This window comes from Molothrus ater, chromosome 7 (genome assembly GCF_012460135.2).
Source record: "Molothrus ater isolate BHLD 08-10-18 breed brown headed cowbird chromosome 7, BPBGC_Mater_1.1, whole genome shotgun sequence".
NCBI lineage: Eukaryota > Metazoa > Chordata > Aves > Passeriformes > Icteridae > Molothrus > Molothrus ater.
In genome coordinates, this window is record NC_050484.2 from 29,055,378 (window position 1) to 29,075,293 (window position 19,916).

General features: G+C 39.9%; 1 protein-coding gene across 1 annotated transcript; it reads right to left on the bottom strand.

Annotated features, from left to right (window-relative positions):
• Positions 1 to 865: 865 nt before the first annotated feature.
• On the bottom strand, positions 866 to 19,710 carry LOC118688741 (protein mono-ADP-ribosyltransferase PARP14-like). The gene is made up of 17 exons (XM_036386538.1): positions 19,503 to 19,710; positions 17,893 to 18,032; positions 17,776 to 17,809; positions 16,480 to 16,716; positions 15,691 to 15,927; positions 12,384 to 14,620; positions 11,657 to 11,887; positions 11,203 to 11,424; positions 10,695 to 10,758; positions 9,589 to 9,738; positions 8,836 to 8,898; positions 7,013 to 7,180; positions 6,676 to 6,888; positions 5,986 to 6,594; positions 5,311 to 5,456; positions 3,840 to 4,014; positions 866 to 2,226 (listed from the first exon to the last, which is right to left on the bottom strand). Exons 1-17 carry the CDS (start codon positions 19,693 to 19,695, stop codon positions 1,940 to 1,942), a joined length of 5,406 nt encoding a protein of 1,801 aa, XP_036242431.1. The 5' UTR covers positions 19,696 to 19,710; the 3' UTR covers positions 866 to 1,939.
• Positions 19,711 to 19,916: the final 206 nt, after the last annotated feature.

Sequence of the window (19,916 nt, forward strand, 5' to 3'; positions counted from 1 at the left end):
TTTATTAATGGGCCCAAAAATAAGCACAGAGCTTAAGATGCTTCATCAGTGCCCAGCACAAGGGACAGTCACGGGCCTGGTCCTATGGCCACACTATTGCTGATACAAGCCAGGATGGCACTGGTCTTCTCAGCCATCTGGGCACGGGCTGGTTCACAGCCAGCCATTTGTCAAACAGCAGACCCAGTTCCTTTTGTGACTGGGATTTTATTAATCACACACAACACAGGCTTTTCCCAGCTTCTCAGTCCACAAACACTGCACAACAGAGTATCCCCCAGTGTCTAGTATGGAAATGACTGAAGAAACATTTACCACCAGTGATGAAAGTTATCTGGGTTTTTGAGGTGCTTTATCTTGCAGCTTCTGCTGCTTTCCAAGATGGGCCACACAAATGGAAAGTGGTGTGTCTTGGCTCTCCAAGCTGCTTGGTGGGAGAAGCCAGTGGATGCCTGGTGCTTTTAGCTAAACCGAGTTGCTCTGGCTCCTGCAGTGTTTCCATGACACAGAAGAATACCCAAAAAAGCAGAGAAAGATTAAAGGAATCCTCACCTTTTCACAGGGAACAAAATCATAAGTGGGAGTGGGTAACACTCTGTTTTGCTTTAAATGGGAATTTATGCAGGACAGTTATTCTTCTGAAGTGCTGCATGGGCAGCACGCTATGAAAAGCAGAAATTTTTTATTTTGCAAACTTCAGATACTGTAAACCCTTTTCCTCTTTGCAGGCAATGAGAACATCACGACAAAGTTTTTAGACATCATGGCAGCTATTTGCAGTACAGGTCTTTTTTTGACTAAGGCAGAATAATTTCACCTGGAATTTGTACGCACAAGTCGTCACTAAGACAACACAAGAAAACCATTTTGTCTTTGAAGTCTTTATTGCATCACTCTAAGAAATTCAAATATGAAGCAACACTTTTAAGTGAAATGTGTCCCTCTTGCAGCTCAGCAATACAATGTAGCTTTTTAAAACTACTTTTCTTAATCTGCATATATGGCTTTAGATTGGCAGTTTTAAGGTTAGGATATGATTAAAAGTACTACTTGCAAAGATGCTATTACTTTCAGTTTTTAGAGAGCTTTAAAAATGACTCTGCAAATTGGTGATTCTACAAAAGGGTTAATGCTTCAGAATCGAAAAGAATAAAATTTAAAGTCTCTCTTTCCAGTCTTGAAAATTGCAAAAGCAATTACTTTGTGGAAGCAAAGTACTTTAGCAGTTAGTAGCAAAGCAATTACTCCTGGAAGTAACAGGAGGGGATTACAGAGAATTCCCCTAATAAATGGGTATGAATATAGTAATCTATACTAAGGAATAAGCAGAGTATGCTAAGGTGACAGACAGGTAGGTAAGGGGGCTGAAATAATAAATGCAAAGTGCATGTTCATTCTTTTTCTTCCAGACTTTTAGCACCAAGGCTGAGTGGATACCTAAGGATGACTGAAAACTCTGCTGGTGGGCGAGGTAATTAGAATCACAGCACTGCTTTGGTTGGAAAAGATCTTTCAGATTCCCTCAGCACAGAACATTTTAAATAAATCCTCACAAGAAGGTGCTTTATGGTGACTACTGGAAACAGGAACACGCAGAGGTGCTCTGACCTACCCTACACCTCTTACTGCTGGACACAGGTAAGGCAGAGCACCTTCCTCCTCTACCATTCCCTTCTGCCTTGTGTAGAAAGAAGTTAAAGTTGTTCTCACCATTCTTGCCAACATCTCTGCATAACTGAACTTGAAATGTGAGTACTGAAATAGCATGCTCTAAAATATTTGCTTATGTTAGTCGTTCTGTTGATAATTTGAAGACATATTTCAACACATGGATAGATCAGTAAAGAAGAAACCTAGATGTAAAAAGAATTAAAAATTGCTCTGTAAATTCTTAAATGTAAAAGGCACTAAAATTTTCTAGACTATTAAGATCATTCTACTATTTGAAAGTAATAAGGTATTGTGGATATGCCTGAATGTCATTAAATATGACGAACATTGTTGGATTAGACACGTTATCAACCACACTGTTGTAGCGGTCAGTAGGATCTGCTTGGCTCTTTGGTGGTGGAGCCTTTAGCCCTGCTGTCCCAGCACAGTACTGCCCAGTCAGGACCCGAGCCAAGTACATGTGTTTTCTGCCATTCACATGTCGAACGGAATAAATATCCTGAGCAGAGTAACTTGCATTGACAGCAAAGTAGGTTCCGTCTCCAATGACTGCAGCTGTTAGGAAAAACAACATTTTCAAATACAGTTAGTGTTCTTATTCTCCTCAGAATCTCTAAAACTCCTTTTTTGTTTTTAACTCTGCAGAATCTATAAATGTGGTTAGAGTTCAAACACGAAATTCTAGTACTAATCCTGTGTATCAGAATCAAATATGAATCCACACTGATAGCAGATAAGTATCAATACCCAGGTTTTGACTTCTCTTTCCTATGGAGAAAAGGGCTCCTCTGTTTAACATAGTTTAGCCTGCAATCCATCAAATTGCAATTCTTCAGAGACTTTTGGACTTATGACGATGTAAGTGTTATTATAGTTTTCTAGTCACACTTCTCAGCAAGTCAGAGAAATCACATGTCTTTGTTCAAGACAGATTTCTTTTTTCTGACATTGGTAAAAAGCTGTTCAGGCCAAACAGGTCCTTCCTATCTGGCTGCCCTGATCTTTGGATACTTTTGCTTGGCTACCCAGCCTGACAGAAGGCAAGTGTGCCTTCCCAATCATTAATCACAGCTGAGATGAAAAGGTGGATGTTAATACCCACAAGCAGAGAGAGGACATGGGGATCTAGGGCTCTTGCTTCCTGAGTAAATCCAACCTCCTGACACTACCAAAGAGCAGGAAAGCAAAACTACATCTCCTCTGATCATGTTTTAAAAAGAAGTGGTGGCTGCCATTCCTACCTGTGCACAACCAGCATATATTTTGTGTATGCTGGGTTTCATTTATTGAAGAAAACCTCAGAGTTAGTACCTCCAGAGGATCCAGACAGAGAAAGGTCTTTGGATCCAGACCACACTGAAGTATCAACTAGATCTGAGTTAAGCTGCCAAGCTCTCTCAAGATCAAATCAGCCCTAGGCATGTACAACTCTGTCTTAAGGAAGAAAACATTAAGAAAAAAATTAAGGATTTCTGAAGTGAGGCTACATGGCCACTAAAATCAACTAGCACCTCAATTCAGTCCATGTTCCACTTCTTTGGATCCTGTCCTTCATCTTTGATTGCTGCCAAATAATACATATAACAAGACTGTACTAGAGGAAGTGGACAGAACAAGCTTTGACCTACTGCAGAGTATCTTTATGTTAAATATTTAAGTTGTCTCTAACAACTGTTAAAGGCTAAGAATTAACTAATGGATCTCACAGATTTTGTAAGCATAAAATTGGTACAGATGTGGGATCTTACACTGTCCTAATCTGTGGAGGCAACAGGAGAAGGATTTGTACTCTACTTTGCTACTTGTCTTTGTCTAAGAGGAGAGGAGATACCACCAGCTAGCAGCTGTTACACCAGCTAAGGATGTTGAATAGTGTTCCTTGTTCCTTTCTCTAGGTAAATGATACAAAACAATTCCCAGAAGCTGCCCAGGCTTCATTTCAGAGCACGGAAACTCTTTTTGATATCCTTTACCTGGTGGCAGCCAGCAACAAGTGATTAACTGAACAGAATAATTCCTCTGTCCATACAGATTAATCTCAGGAGTTGTTTATTATTGTGTTCTCTAATTTCATTCAGCTTTCATGTTGTGCTGAGAGCACTATAACACTGACACTCTGCAGCTCTCATACATGCCTAGGAAATTAACTGATTTGGATAATGACTCACCATTCTTTCCAGCATATCCACGATTAAATCCATAGAAGTTAATCAAACTCAATGAAGATACAGCTGTCCCATGAAATAGAAACCTCTCATTATTTTGATTTTTGTTCTTTTCACAGATAGATTTTTTTTTTAGTTGGTATGTCTGCCAGAGGATGCGATTTTGTATTCTTTCAATCTGTAAAATTACAAAATTAACTATATTTATATGAGGGAAAAATGGGGTAGGGATGAATATTTATCATGGCAGAAAAGCATTAAAATGAAATCAAACTGAAAGAATTAGAGCAATTTTCACTATGTCCTGGTAGCATGAGGTTTGGGTAGAGGAACTATGTAGGCATCCTGAAAAATCACAAACCAAAGCAGTTCATAAGAGAGTTTCAAGCTCAGTAATTTTGGGTATACATTTGTCTTGCCATGTGTACCAGGTACCCAGCAGTCATGGTAGCTCTGCACTGTCATTTCTAGAAACAGGCTGCTGTACCACTGCTAGAGGCAATGATGTAAGATGCCTTCTATACATCCTAATCATCTTTACTGATTATTTTCTCACTAAAGGACAGAGTGTAGCAATAGCGTTAGGTTAAGTTTCTCTTCTAGATCTAAGCTTGCAAGTCAAAATTGCTTCCTCTAATGTGTAGCTTAGCAACCCATAAGAAATGACTATATAAAAATCACTTGGTGGGAGGATGGATGTTGCTGGCTCCCTATGCCAACAATGTGAATATAGCTTAAGGGAAAGCAGTGTCTCCAACAAAGTATAATTTTAAAGACACTTCTGTAACAGCTTTCCATTTTTAACAGAAAAAGACCTAATGTCATTACTTGATTCTTTTTCTGTAATACATAGTATTTAGTTCTCTTTGTGTGTTTTCGTGACCATGCTCATTGAAGCTTGTGATGTTTTAAACACGTTATTCTCACTCCTAATTTGATTGTATTTTCTACTGTTTATCTCTTCTCTTGATTCAGAACAATTCCATCTTCTCCCTGGCAATTAAATCTCTGTCCTTTGTGTTGCAGACTTCTAAATAAGCAGGATCAAATACTGACACTGGTTAAAACTGACAGCCAAGCCTGTTTAAGTTGTAAATTAGTCCAAAGCTTTGTATCAGTCTGCAAGGACTTTGTATTTTTCTTTGTATTCTGAATGCATTTGCTCATGCCTCCATTTCAATATAGAATTTCCTAATTGGAAGTACCATATTAGCTAGAGAGTACCACATTAATTGAACAAAGAGTCAGCCTGAAGACTGACGGTCACTGGTTTTGCACCATTAGATGGCAGAAATGGCAGAATAGCTCTTAGGAAACTTGCTCTGATTTATATTCACCCTGTGCAGTGCTGAGGAGACTGACATACAAAGGGCGTATTGGGTTGCAGACACCTTATAAGCACATATTTAGGAAGTTTATTGTTTCTTGCCCAAGCATTGACATTTTCCCCCCTCCCCACCCCATATGGTATCACCTTCTCTATGTTAAAATTACTGCATGTTGTCTTAAACATCTTCTCAACTGTTGCGTATTCAGAATGCGATGGCTTGAGCTCCACCACTTTGACCTGTTCATTCTGCATGTCTGTCCACTCCTTAGGGAGCTCTATTGACTGCATATCTGCAAAAGAGAGGTTGCATTATCATGACACACAACTAGCTCAGCTCCATAGGCACATCTTACAAACCACATGCACAGAGAGGACAAAGAGGACAGCACCTTCTGCAATACTTCATTCAACAAGCGCTCTTGCTCTTCCAAAAATCACTGGTTCTGTAATACACTGTAAAGCCTTTACATTTTGTCTAATTATCCCCATACCAATATCTAACTAAAACAAGCTTTAAAACTCCAGAAGAATTTTATGTATTCTTCATACACCGCTTCCTTTGTCAGATTTAAGCATGAAATCTATGCTCACCAGTCACATATATGCAGACAATATTTGCACTTAAAACTGATGCTCTGATTTCACTCATACTTCCCACTGATTATGAAACTCAAAACTCCTGGCTGAGGAAAAAAAAAGAAAAAGGGAAAAAAGCTAAGGAATACCTTACTTCTTTGGGATACCTGAGCTTGCATTTATCGAAATCATCATTCAATAATAACTATTCAAGTTTTTTTATTTAACAAAAGTGTTATTTACCTTCATCCTTTTTCACACGTTGAAGGATTTTAATTTTTCCTTGGTCGTCAGTAGCCCTTAGAGTATTCAGATCCACCTTGTAGTTCTTATTTTTAATTCTGACATCCAGATATGGCTTTTTAGCCATTTTGGCATTCTCCAGCCGCATATTTGTCAATTTATCAAAAGGAACAAAGCTATCATTGCTTCCTAGATACCTCCATTCTACCAGGTTGTAAAGAAGTTCTGCCTTGGATTGCTCTTCTTCAGTAGACTTAATTTTTTTGATCATTTCTTGAACTTTTTGAGAAACGGAACACACATCCCTGCTAATACCAGAAATTTTAATTTGAGGGGGAGAAAGCTTATTTAAAATCTCAATGGTGACTTGCTTTCTTCTCTGGAGATCTTCCAAAACGGCAAATTGTGTCTCATCAAAATTTTCAATTGCCTCATCTGAAATAGTGTTTTCAAACTGTTCCTTTAAAATTAAATCCTTTATCCAGGACTCAGTTGCATCCACCTTTTCTCGGCTTTCTCCACAAATTTGAAACGTGACTAAATTAACTTTCTTCTCCAAAATCATGGACTTTTTCTTCTCAGAAGATTGTTTTTTGCCCCAAAAAAATGCTGTGAATAAATACATCAATTATTAGTTGTAAATAAAAGAACTTCAGTTTTATTTGCCCATGCACACAGAAAATAACTTACATTTAAACATAGATAACCATGATTCTGATTCTGTTTTGGATGAATCTGAATCTTCTATTTTCTTCATGCTTTCATAAAAGTCCCTGAGCATATTTGTCTGGAAGATCACGATCTTAATTGTCTCTAAATGCTGTACTGATTTTTGTCTTGCAAATTCCACAATAGCATCCAACATTTCATCAGCTACCTTGGCTGAATTCCGTCTTGCTTGACCTAAACAAAAATAAAAGGCACATATCAGTGAACAGTTTTTGTGCAAGTCTACTGTTACCCATATGAAGTTTCTCTGTTTCTGTACTGCCCCCATCAGACATTGCTTTCCCAAGAAAACACAAACCTGTTCCAATAGCTGGGAAGGCAACAGATTTGTACATCCTTTGTTCACACTCATGAAGCACTTTGGAGACCAGAGTCTTCACCTGGTTATCAGCAATCAAATGGATGATTTTACTGCATAACAGGTTCCCACCCTGTGTAGTAATAAAGTCATTTTGACACTGCCCAACTGGAAGAGAGAAGATAAAGAGGAGACATCATATTTACAAAGTGGCAATCTCTTTTGGTAGTATTTTCTGCTATATTGGTAGTACAAGAGAAGTAGAAAAAGTGCTAAGAAATCCACTGTGAGCTATTTTATTGTGAGTTTACTTGATTCTGGTTTTCTTTTCAAATAATCTGCAGAGTTTCTTTGAGAAATTAATTCAAGTAAATGTGTGTTTTCTAATTTCCTAAGACCTCTGCTACAAAGTATTTTCCTATTAAGTACAATATAAGAATTTATGATGACTTTGAATACATCTCACTTCTACTTAAAAGCATGCCAAATTAATTTATATGTGAAAACCTTTCTTATGCCACTTATTCCTTAAAAGCCTGAATTCTTATACTGCAGCAGAGCTGAGTGGCTAAAATAAAATCATTAAAATTATGACCAATTGATTTAAGAACAATATGGAATCTTTAAAAAGATGTTTGTGATTTCTCAGAGCACTCATGTTTGCTTACAAAATGGAGTCATATTGTGAGGATGAATGGACTGATGAGCACAGAGATCCAGACCACCTCACAGATCACAAAGGTAATGACAGTAAGATGCTCTGCAAGCACTGAGATCAGACTGATAAATTTACTTTGACAAAAAGTTTTATCTGCCTGGTGATTTTCTTCTGACTCTCAGGATTTTCTGAAGAATATTTTGTACATGAAGTTAAAATGTAATTTGGAACACTGTAATGGTTTCTAAACCTAACTGTTTTAGGTTCCTGCCAACATTATAATTTCTATGTTTTGTCCATTCCAACAAAAATGGCAAAACTGCACTGGTACTAGGAGATTTATTTGAAGTTGAGGGTAAAGGAGTATTTCATAGTAGTATGGATAAGGCCTTGCTCTGTGGTGGAGTTTCCTTGGGAAACAAGCAGGGTGTAGCTCTGCATGGGAATGCAGGCATGAGCATATTTACCAAACAACTTGGAGCCAAGGCTTCTATCTTGTCCCCTACAGAGTAGTTTGGAAATCAGAAAGACATAAAAACAGCTCTTTGAAATGAAAGAACAAGAAAATAAGAATCAGTGTAATAGTTCTAAGAACAGAGACATTTACCTGATTTGAGGTTAATGATAAATGTGTGTTTGTACATATGTTTCTACAGAGCCAAAGGCTGGGAAAAAAATCCAGGAAACTCCATCTTTAAAATCAGTTTCCAGACTCAGAGCAGGCACATTTAGGTTATGCATCTAAAATGTCCCTTTCTGTACTTGTAGAGACCAACCACAATGAGCTCGAATTCTACTGCTCTACTGGTCTGGCAGAATGCAGACAATGGAAGAACTCGTGATCAGGGTTGTCCCGATTTCAGCTGGAATAGAGTGAGTTTTCCTCTTAGTAGCCAGTGCAGGGCCATGTTTTGGATCCAGTACGAGAATAAAGTGTCTAACACAGAGATGTTTTAGTTATTGATAAACAACTACGAAAAGAAAAATTCTCAAGGTATATGTCAAAACAAGAAGGGGACTTTTCAAAGTTCCTAAAAATGAAAGCTGTATTAATCAGATAAAACATTTATGTCAGAGTAGAGAATTATAAAGCAACTTTAAGTTTTCAGTGAGAATGAACACGACAAAAAAAGAATTATCAAAAAAATAATAGGCTTTAACATACCATATTGAGCACATTCGTTTGCTACCTGGGAACCAGCAGCATCCATAATTGCTTTGAAGACCCCTTAAATCACATAAGAAAAGCACACACATTCATAAAGTCTCCACAACTATCTCTACTCAAAACTCTACCCAACTTTTGTACCCTACAAATACCCTAAATTGCTTTATGGCAAGATACCACAAAGTTCAAAACTGTGACAGTTTCCCTAAGTACTGTCCATGACACACAGCTTTGGCTGCAGAGAGAACGTTTCCTTCACTGCTGGTTAGAAGTCATTAAAAACTCCTGTTTCATTGTTTCACTCACCAAACCCATATGCCCCTCACCAAACTCACCAATGGCTTTGAACTGGTATCATTTGGTACCTTGCAGGCTTATAATTCACTATGTGAAAACCATCTGCTTCTTATAGGGCAATTTACTTAACCAGAGCTTTGTCTTCCAGTGAAACGTTTTAGGATAAGTGTATTTTTTTATAATTATACTTAATCTAAAAATTCCATTTAAATACTTATGGTTTTAAGCAAGAAAAATATGGTCCGATGCCTTCTGTTTGAAAATGAAATCAAATATTCAGGACATGTAAAAAACCTGTTTAAGATCTATTTCCTGGCTAATCATAACTCTTTATGAAAATAGCTCATCTGAAAAATGCTTCATAAAAGTTTCCCTTGGACAATTCTTTCCTGTACCCCCTTCTAAAAACTAGCCCAGATTTATTGCTAAGGAACTACATATTCAACATATTACCTGCTTTGGCATTAAAAGTTGAATTTGCTATGTTTACAATAACCTCTGTATCTTCCTTGGTAATATCTCCACTAATTACTTGCAGTGTGATGGAACCAATCTTCATTTCATGAACTCCCAATAGGTTAGTAGAAACAGGCCTAATGAAACCTGCAAGGGAAAGAAAAATACATTGAATCACTTCTCCTTTAGTTTGGAGTATTATTCTCTTCCACTGATTGAAACTCCTTATCCTTTTAAGGAATATACTCTAGGTCAGTTTGATGGATGTAGAGTGTCTCTGTTTTTATTCCATTTCTGAAAGCTGAGAGGTACAGTATTCTTCCTGTTTGTGCTATGGAAGTGAAACCATTTCTATTCCTGTAAATTTATGCAATATGAATTCAGAAAATGGCTTCAGGGTTTATCTGATCTGACCAGCTGTGTAACAGAGTTTCCTGAATTTATTCTTACAAGAAATGGAGCATCCAGCTTAAGTGTTGCCAGTAATGGAGATCAGATCACATTCCTTTTGTAAGTTATTTCATATTTACCTTCATGGATACAAAACTATTCCTTTCTTGTAGTCTAAACTTATCTAACTTAACTCATATTTTATCTGCCCACTCTTAACTTCATCTCTTTGATACTCAGCAACTGAAGAGGAAGGGTTTTATATCCTTACAAATAAGCCTCTGTCCTTGTTGAAGTACATTCATGTTTTGGTTATTGTGTCCCACTGTTGTCAATTAATAAATGGAAAGGAAATTATCCACTCTGTATATATAAATATATATTTGTGGGAGATTAAAGCTACAGAAATACATGTTATTTATGGCTTGTTTGGCCAAGTGATTGCAAGTTTTTATATCCCTTAAGCAGGACAAACTACTGTGTCTCCTATCAGAACACCCTTTTTGTTTTGATAAGACTGGTCTCACTAAGAGTTCAGCATGCCCTCAACAAAAGAAATTCCTCCCTAAGAATTTTACAAATGACATTTAAGAATGCAAGTCCATTAGGAGGACAAAAAATGCCCTGTGCCCTGATGATATTTCTTTTGTTTCCTGATACACATAAAACCACTTAATAACATTTACATTCTGTCCCATCCCTACACAACTTACTTGGCTGTGCTGCTGCGGCATTGCCACTTTCATGTGCCCTACGTGCTAGTTCAGTGGTAAAAGCCTAAGAAGAGAAAAAAAGTATTCAAGATAGTATTTCACAGTATGTACACTGAATGTTTCTGTAATTAACATTAACAGTCTTGTAGCCTCTTGCTGAGACACTTCACACATTTTATAGTCATATTTAAGTGTTAATAACAGCAGAAGACCCAGTGTGGACGGTGTGATAAGAGATAGCTCTGCATTGCTAGAACTCCTCTGGCAAAAGATAAGGAAGCATCTAAAGGCTTTTACAGTGCCAACAGCAAGGCCAATTTTGTCTGCAGCTTCTGCTTGCTGAGAGTTTGTATTTCAGAGACACTGGAAAGACATCCCACTGTTTCTGGCCCACAGCAGTAAGAAAGTGCCAAATTATTCCCTTAGAAAGCAGTATAAGCAAAACAGATTATTAAAGTGTAAACAGAGCAGTATGTTACAAAGACAGATTTGTCCTGAGAAGAACTACCTGAATGTTATCAATATCATGTGGATTCAAGAGAAAATGGACTTCCTGGAGATTCTTCAGAGTGTTACTACTACTGAACCTGAATAACACATCAAACATTAACTTAGAAACAGTGATTTTAGGAAATCCAAATCCTCCAGTCCCAATAGCTGGGAAAGTGATCGATTTCAGTCCAAGTTCTTCAGTTTTCTTCAAGCAGAAATTGATTGCATGTTCTAGGTCCTGTAAAACACAGCAAAGGTACTTTTTTTCTAAAGGCATAATTTATGATTAGTTCCAAAGAAACTGGTATGATCAGCAGCTCTGAGTGCATCAAGACATCTTTAAGGTCACTCCAACGGAAGAGAATGGAGTCAAGTCATCTAAATTAACTATATTTAAACCTGAAATTTCAGGCCAGATCCCAAACAAATATGTAGCTGGGGTGGATTGGGGGTTAATAATTAAAATATACCTTCTCTGTCTGTCCTCCACTCCACTTGGGTATTATGGCATGAAAGATGGACTTGCAGGCCATAGCACATCCACTGGTGCAGACCACACTCCCAGGACCTGAGTTCTGACTTTGTTTCTTGCTGTCAAACTCAGCTTTGAGAGCTGGCCCAGCTCTTTCCAGCACGGCTTTGCAAAGAGCCCCTTCGCCAAACAGCAGATCTGTGCCAACGCTGTTGACAACAACATCCGTCTGCAACAAGATTACAATGAAAACAGCTGCAGCTAGAATTCAAACGAAAATATGCACCAAGATTAGAAGCCCTACCAATGCAACACACAGGAAAAGAAACAAGATGCCAGTGAATACCCAAAACAGCAGCCCAGACAGGTACCTATTTCCCCTAATATCCAACCAAGACAGTTACTTTTACAAAGTACTTTAGTATTTCCCCTTTAAGAAAAAAAAAGACAACTCTTTTACATGTTGACCTTGGATCTAGAAAACAAACAAGATCTAGCTGGGAATTGAAACATCCTGAAATTCACAGCTGCCATCTAGAAATGGCTGCAGTAACAGATCTCAACCTACACTCAAGGTTTGCAAGCTTGCATCCTTGTTTAGCTAGCACACAGCTGTTTTTTCCTTATGCAGCAAGTACTTGTGAAACCTACTGTCTGTCCTTTTTCATTTAAACTGAAAGATCTTACCATCAAGTTAGAAAGGAGTCAGAAAAGTAAAGCCTTACCACAGCTTCCTGAATATTCTTCTTCTCCACTCGGATGCAAAGTCCTTCATTTGTTGTAATCATCTTCAGATCCCCTTTTCTATTCTCCTTCTGGCTTTTGTTCAGCCATTTTGGGGAGAATGATTTAGCTGAAAATACTTTTTTTACTGTCTCACTCAGAACCTGAACAATTTCTTCTGAATTACTCACAAGATGGATCTCCTTCAAGTTTCTGTCCTCCGTGATTTCTTCCAAGGTCTCCCTGATGGAGGTCACAATTGAATCTGCACAGATCTGTGATGGAAAGCCATAATTCCCTCCACTTATAGCAGGCAGAGCTATGGAATGATGATTGTATATATCAGCTAGTTGTAGACATTTTTTCACTGTCTTCTTCAACAGGTTCACACACATTTCTGGTCTCTCCCTGTTCCACCTGGGCCCGACAGCGTGGATGACATTCTTGCAGGGCAGTCTCCCGGGGCACGTGATCACTGCGCAGCCAGGCTGCAAATTCCCCTGCCTCCTCACCAGCTCATTGCACTCCTCCTGCAGTGCTGGCCCAGCTGCCCTTGACAGTGCTTCAGCCAGCCCATCAATGTGTTTTAGTTTGTCATTAGATGCATTCACCACAACATCAACAGGGTAGTCACACAAGTCACCTCTATACACTCCTACCATAATTCCACCTGGCAGGTTTTTTTCATAGTAGACTTTTCTTTTCACTTTTTCACCAGCTTTTCCACCCTTCTGTTCTTCTTCTTCTTCCTTAATCCTAATGAAACAGCTATAATTCTGCTTTGCTTCTAAAATACATAAATCTTTTCTCTCAGTGAAGAACTCCTTTGCCCCTGGTTTATCAATTGGCACATCTTTTGAGTAAAGGGATGAGACAGTTTTTTGAAACATGTTGAATGCTTCTGGCATTTCTGCTCTGGGTCCCCTCAGAGAAATACAAGGTGTCTTGGTGTCAAAACGTACTGTCACACCTTTCTTCTTCAATTCTTTACAAACGCTAGACTTCTCATTCTCTACAAACTGCACTATTACCCCTGATTTAGCTGGGATTACTTTTTCAATGATTGTGTTTCTATCTACAAAAGCATTAAGTCTCTGATAAACCTCTGTTACAGCCTTAGAAAAGCCAGCAATAATCATTGTATTTTCTTTTCCAACAGGCTCCCAAGTGATGACAATTTCCTGGGAAGAATTATATGTCTTGAGCAAGGAGAGAAGAAGATCCCTCCACTGATCCTTTTTCATAACTTCACCATCCGCCACATTGATGCACTTGTATTCTAAACCTGTTTTTATTTGCTTTTCTGCTTCTAGAAGATCTTTGTGAGCATCTCCATATAGCAACAGAGTATCATCCTGAAGTTCATAAAAAGCAATAATTTTTTCCCTAATGAATAACATATCTGATGTTTTTTTATTATCTACACACTGTAGATAGTGGAAAACATGGCGGTCAATGGGAACTGATGTACATGGCATACTCAATACCTTTTCCAGTAACTCAGCTTTGACTTTATATACTTCTGCAGGTAATCCACACAACTGAACAGTCTTTTTTTTGTCATCATAAAAGAGCTTTAGGCATGGGTATTCCTTCTGAATATTCTCTTCTAACCCAGCATTGTGCAGCACAGCATACTTCCCTGGGATCACTGACACAGAAATTTCTATGCTCTGTTTTTCCCTTTCACTTTGCTTCATGCATTCCCTCACTTCTTTCTCTGCACTGTCCACTGCTGCTCTGTTGCCTGCAATCACCACCATCTCCTCAGAAATATCAGTTATCATCAGAGCAACATCTTTTGACAACCTTTTTTTCACATCTTCCCAACCTGATGAATTGACTTTACATTTTATAGCTATGTAACGTGCCATGATACGCGAGAACTCAGTGGAAGCATCTTGCTGCCATGTCTTGAGCAACTTAATCGTTGACTTTTCCTGCTTGCAGAGAGATGGTGATGGGCACAACATAACTTCTGGGTTTGCACAGTCTGCCTGGGGCCATTTGAGCTCAGAATGGCAAACTGCCATTTCCTGGTTTATGTCCTGGGTCAGATTGGCATGCCTTTGTAAAAACTGCCATACATATGGGTCTAGTGGCACCCCAATGGGGTCTGGCATCTTGAAAGCTGGTCTTTCTTCTCCATAGAGAGCTGTTCCCATGGAGTGGTAATATGGATACACAGAAATCAGTGTCTGGTCCAGTAAATGTTTCTTTTTCAAGACCGTGGTTACATCTGAAAGTCAGTGCACATATGTACAAACAAACATATATCATTAACTTTAAATCAGGCAAATGTCTCTGCTCTTAGAATTATTACATTGATTTTCCTTTTCTTCCATTTCAAAGACCTGTTTTTATGTCTTTCTGATTTCCAAACTACTCTGTAGGGGACAAGATAAAAGCCTTGGCTTCAACTTGTTTGGTAAATATGCTCATGCCTGCATTCCCATGCAGAGCTGCACCCTGCTCATTTCCCACGGAAACTCCACCACAGAGCAAGGCCTTATCAACATACTACTATGAAATACTCCTTACTCTTAACTTAAAATAAATCTCCTAGTGCCAGTGCATTTTTACTTTTTTTGCCATTTTTGTTGGAACGGACAAAGCAAAGAAATTATAATGTTGGCAGGAGCTTAAAACTCCATTACAATGATCCAAATTATGTTTTACCTTCATGTACAAAATAATCTTCAGAAAATCCTGAGAGTCAGAAGAAAACCACCTGGCAGATAAAGCTTTTTGTCAAAGTAAATTTACTAAGCCAGGAGTCTCCTCACAGATATTTACCAGATGTTGCACTGGCACAAAAACTGGACAGTGATTCAAGGAACGGAAGAAATAGTAACAAGATTGTTCTTTAGCTCTGTTCTTCTCTGACAATGAAGACATTTGACTTAATTAGCTAGAAATGAGGATATTTGACCTTTTTTCATTTCTGAAAGTCAACTGTGTCACTGACACAAAGCCATTCACAGATTCTGCTCTGTCCCTCTACCTGTAAGTATCATTAATTTTATATTGCATATAAAAACCTCTGCAAATAGAGAAAGAACACCAGTGAGAAAAACCCATGGACAAGGCAGATATTAAAATAAATCTCTGGTAACAAACCCCCCCAATAGATACTGAAGCCCTAGACACACAGCAGTATTTCTACATCCAGAGCACTTCCTAGGAACAGGACAGGTACACTGACTTCAGCAACAGAAAGCCAGGCTTCTCCTAATGCCCATATTTTCAGTAACTTCCTTGCAGGTTATCTGCCTGTGAGTACCTCGTTCAGGCAAAGGACAGAGTTACCTTTGTGGTCACAGAATGTAATGATGGCTGAGTTCTCCTCAGGGAAGAGCTGGATATCTGCCACGGGCCCCCCTCCGTTCCGTGCGCTCTCAAAGTACACCGTGAGGTAGTCTGAGGAAATGCTCTCTGGTAGGTTTTCAGCCTTGATGCTCTGTGTTGATTCAAGAAGCCGGGCAGTCATGTTGAATTCTCTGACTCTCTTGTTCTGTGAACATTTCTCGACAAATTCTTTAGTATCTGTAAACAGAAGAGCAGTATGAACTGACCATGTTTTCCTGAGTCATTATCAGCCCTGGCTATCACTTCAGGCAGAGAAATGAGCAGAGTCTACTCCCTGTATTTGAAACAAAACTGACTCTGGTGCCAAATAATTCTGTGTTGTAAAAAAAAGGGGAAAAGCACACAATCCATGTTACTCTCTGCTACTCACTACCACTGTGTCTCTGTTCCTATCTCATAAGTTTACTGTCTTCTCTAAAGGAGACTTTATATAATCCCCACACTCAGTGCACTTTAAATTCTTCTTCATCTAATCCAAAATAAGACAGAAACAACAAAACATTCTAATCCAATTTCAATTAATAAAGATGCCACCATTTTCTTTTTTCAGTGTAACATTCAGATCACAGGCACTTTTATGGGGCTGCATATAAGACATTTTTCTTGAGAGATCACAATCCAGGTGCTTTTTTCAAACAGTTTGGATCTCTAATGGGAGAGGAATCAAGCTCTGAAAGCTATTACTCATGCTTATAAATGGAAATTAATAACAGTGTCATCCTGTCTTACCAATATTTTTTATAAAGGTTACTACAGCAACATTTTTTTCAGGTATCAGTTCAACAGTAAAGTCAACATCTATATTCAGGCCACTGATGTTCTCCAACAGTATCCGTAAGCACTTTGGATTGCATCTCTGTGTGTTCTCAAATACCACTGAACGTGAGGCCTCTGCAGAGTCAACCTCCTCCTGGAGTTCACTGTTTGGAACAAAACTCTCAGCTTTCTTCGAGGCTTTTGTATCATCTGCAGCAGAAAGATAAGCCGCATAAAATGTCAGTACACATTTCTTGGAATAAGCAGATTCTTCTTCCCCTTTCTCTCTTTTTCTTCCCCAAAAAAAAGAGATTGTTAACCAAACAAATACTGCAGGGTACCACTGAACACTTTGAGATCCAAAACAGCCCAGATGCAATATTCTGCAGGGCTGCAGGCAGCTTTTTTGGTGGCACAAAAACAGACCAATGTCACTGGTATGTCTCTGGTCAGAGACTAAACAAAACTAAAATCCACTGACATAATAGACCACAGCTGCTCAGATGTCAGTAAGGGTTGGCAGAGACCTTGCAGCCTCTACATCTGTTTCTTAGCCCCGTGCAGGCAAAACAAGCCTGAACATAGCTCAGGACATCCACAGGCACCACAGACCACAGGTAGCTTTGTATGACTTGGTGTAAAGCCTCCTGATGACCACTGTGCCCTGCCATCAGTGCAGCATGACAGCACTGGAGCAGCATCAGTGCAGCATGACAGTGTGCAAAAAGGACTGACAGGGATGAAACAACATTTTGTAAATAGAAAATATATCAGAGGTGCCCACTGAGTATCCCAAAGTCCAGGGTCTGCCAGAGGCAATCATGTCACCAGCTTTGCAGACAGATGATGGCAGAGGTGAATGACCAACAGGCTGGCTCTGCCTGCTCACTGAGGTACAAAAACCACTGATATCAGACCCATAACATGTCCAGAAGACAGCTGCCTTTGAAGGCCTATCACTACCACCAAGAAGAAAACTAAAGAAATAAGAAGCAACAGTTCTTCTGATGCTAGTTACTAATTTCTAGACTGCTGAAGGAGTAATTTCATCCACTCTGTCCAATGAAGGAAATACCAAAAAGCCATAACTGAAAGCCAGGCTGACCCAAGGAAGCAATTGAGAGCAGGATCTGAAGATTTCCAGGTTCCTCTCTAGTATAACTACAAAATAGATGACAACTTGGAGAACTGGAAGCCCTGTGTGGAGAAAAGCACCAACATTTTTGTTTTCTGAAGAATCAGCACATAGAGTGATGGATAACATTTTACCTTTTGTTTGAAGGCTGCTCATGGCATCCAAAGCCTAAAATAAAATGAAAGCCAAATATCAGTGACAGATTAGACACTCTCACCACTATTTCAAAGCTCTGGTTAATTTTTATTCACCTTTGTGGGAACTGATTTTTCTTCAAATGTTTCCTCTTTAGTAGCTTGTGCTGTTTCAGGCTCTGTGACAAACAACCTCAATTCTCCTTCTCCTTCCAAATGCAACTGATGCGACTGTCTCTCAAGAACTCGTTGCTTGACTAAATAAAACCAAAAAAGCCCAGTGAAAATGTGAATGGAAACACAGCTTTACATTGCATGGCACTTTCCCACCATTATGACACTGTCGAAGTTTAAGAATGATATTCTGCAATTTTCTGGTATTCTGCTCCTTTCCACTGAAAGGAGCCAGACCTCACCGCTAGGTAGTGAGCTTCCCCCGCCGTGGAAGGATGGATAGGAGAACTGAAGGCACAAAAACGTTAAGCATTACAGGACGAGATGAGAACAATAAACTACAAACAAACAGCAACGAAGTAAGAAAAACGAGCAGGAACGACATCAGTACTGATAAACGATTCACGGGCCGCTGCTCACCCGACCCCGCACTCGACAAAAGCCGGAAAAAATCCCTCCCTTCCCTTTCCGTGCCCCACCGCACGGCTCAGGGAGATCGAATTTCCCCAGGGAGCTGCTGTGCCCTCCTGGCTCCGGGAAAAGTTAACCTCGCCTTGGCCGGAACAAGGATATACAGATATACCGTAGATATACCGTCCCGCGAAACGAAAGACCTTTAAACTCAATGCTGACGCAGAATGCACACGGCTTCCTTCAAAAAAAAAAAAAAAAAAAAGGAAGACAGCAGAGGACGTTCAGAGGACATGGACATTACTCCCGCGACAAACTGCCAGAGATGCAAAACTCGGCTCTGTCACTGGTTTCATGGTGGGACCCGGAGAGTCGGCCTTGAAAATCCTTTGACAGTGCCGAAATGGATGGCTCTTTGGCTAGATGTCCTGAATTTACCAGGAGAGCCAGCAACTGGGAAGCACGTTAAGGCAAGAAAAGGAAAAATTGTACATAGGTATCTGTGTGTTTCTGCACATACGTGCATGTCTATATATACATTTAACTCAACTGCAGCTAAATCCTTTCCAGCTTGCTGCAAGCTTATAAAAATATGTGCATGTTACAGATGACATATTTTATATATATATCTGTAACTAATCTAATTGTTAGGTTAATATAAGATTTATTATTCCGAGTGCAGTTTAGAGAATACTACTGTGCATCAAGGTGAGTATGCATGTATATATTCCTCCTAGGATATATTTATTCACTTACAGCCTTTATGCCAAACACAATCCAGAGGCTAGTACTAAGCACCAAATCTAAGCATATATATATAAAGTAAATATCACATTCTGAGTTAGAAGGGACCCACAAAGATCGACTCCAACTTTTGCACCTGCGCCAGACATCCGCAAGAATCACACCAATTTTACATACTGTCTATTCTATATTGGACAGGAGGGAGTGTATACGACATATTATATACTACAGATATTGCACATCACGTACCAGACATATATTATTACATGCAACTATCTTTTAACTTGCAGAAAGTTTAGACTTGCGATTTACGACCCCAACACCCCCGCAGGGTGCCCACACGCTAATCCCGGCCCCTGCCCTCGCCGGGTCCCCTCTCCCCGATCCGCCCCGCTCACCCTCGGGGCAGGCGAAGCAGACGAGGATGGTCCCGCTGTCGTCTCCGGTCCGCAGCTCGCACTCGCCGCCGCCCGAGCGCTTCTGGCTCTGGAAGTAGCAGAGCAGCTTCTTCCTGAGCGAGGGCGGCGGCTCGGCGGGGCCCCAGTCCCCTCGCACCAGCAGCGGGAAGGAGCACGGCCGCTGCCCTTCCATGGCTGCCCGGCCGCTCCTCTCCCGTCGCGTTTTCGCTTTCGATTCCCCGCGCACCAGGACGCGCCTTTTCCCGGCAATCACGAGCCTTTCTTGTCTCCTCTGCCGCCTCTCGAGGTAGCTCCGCCCCGGGCCGCCTCCTCGGCCCCCCCAGACACAGCTTCACACCTGCGCCCTTAACCCTCCTCTCCCCCTGGAACATCCAAAGCACCCCCTCGCCTATC

What these genes read in the sequence shown, in the direction of transcription:
- LOC118688741 (XM_036386538.1), bottom strand. Translation starts at nt 19,695, where the DNA reads ATGGAAGGGCAGCGGCCGTGCTCCTTCCCGCTGCTGGTGCGAGGGGAC. An exon ending in AAAAATCAGTTCCCACAAAG is followed by an intron (nt 17,810 to 17,892) that starts GTGAATAAAAAT and finishes ATTTTATTTTAG; the next exon opens with GCTTTGGATGCCATGAGCAG. An exon ending in ATGATATTGATAACATTCAG is followed by an intron (nt 10,759 to 11,202) that starts GTAGTTCTTCTC and finishes TTCTCTTCTTAG; the next exon opens with GCTTTTACCACTGAACTAGC.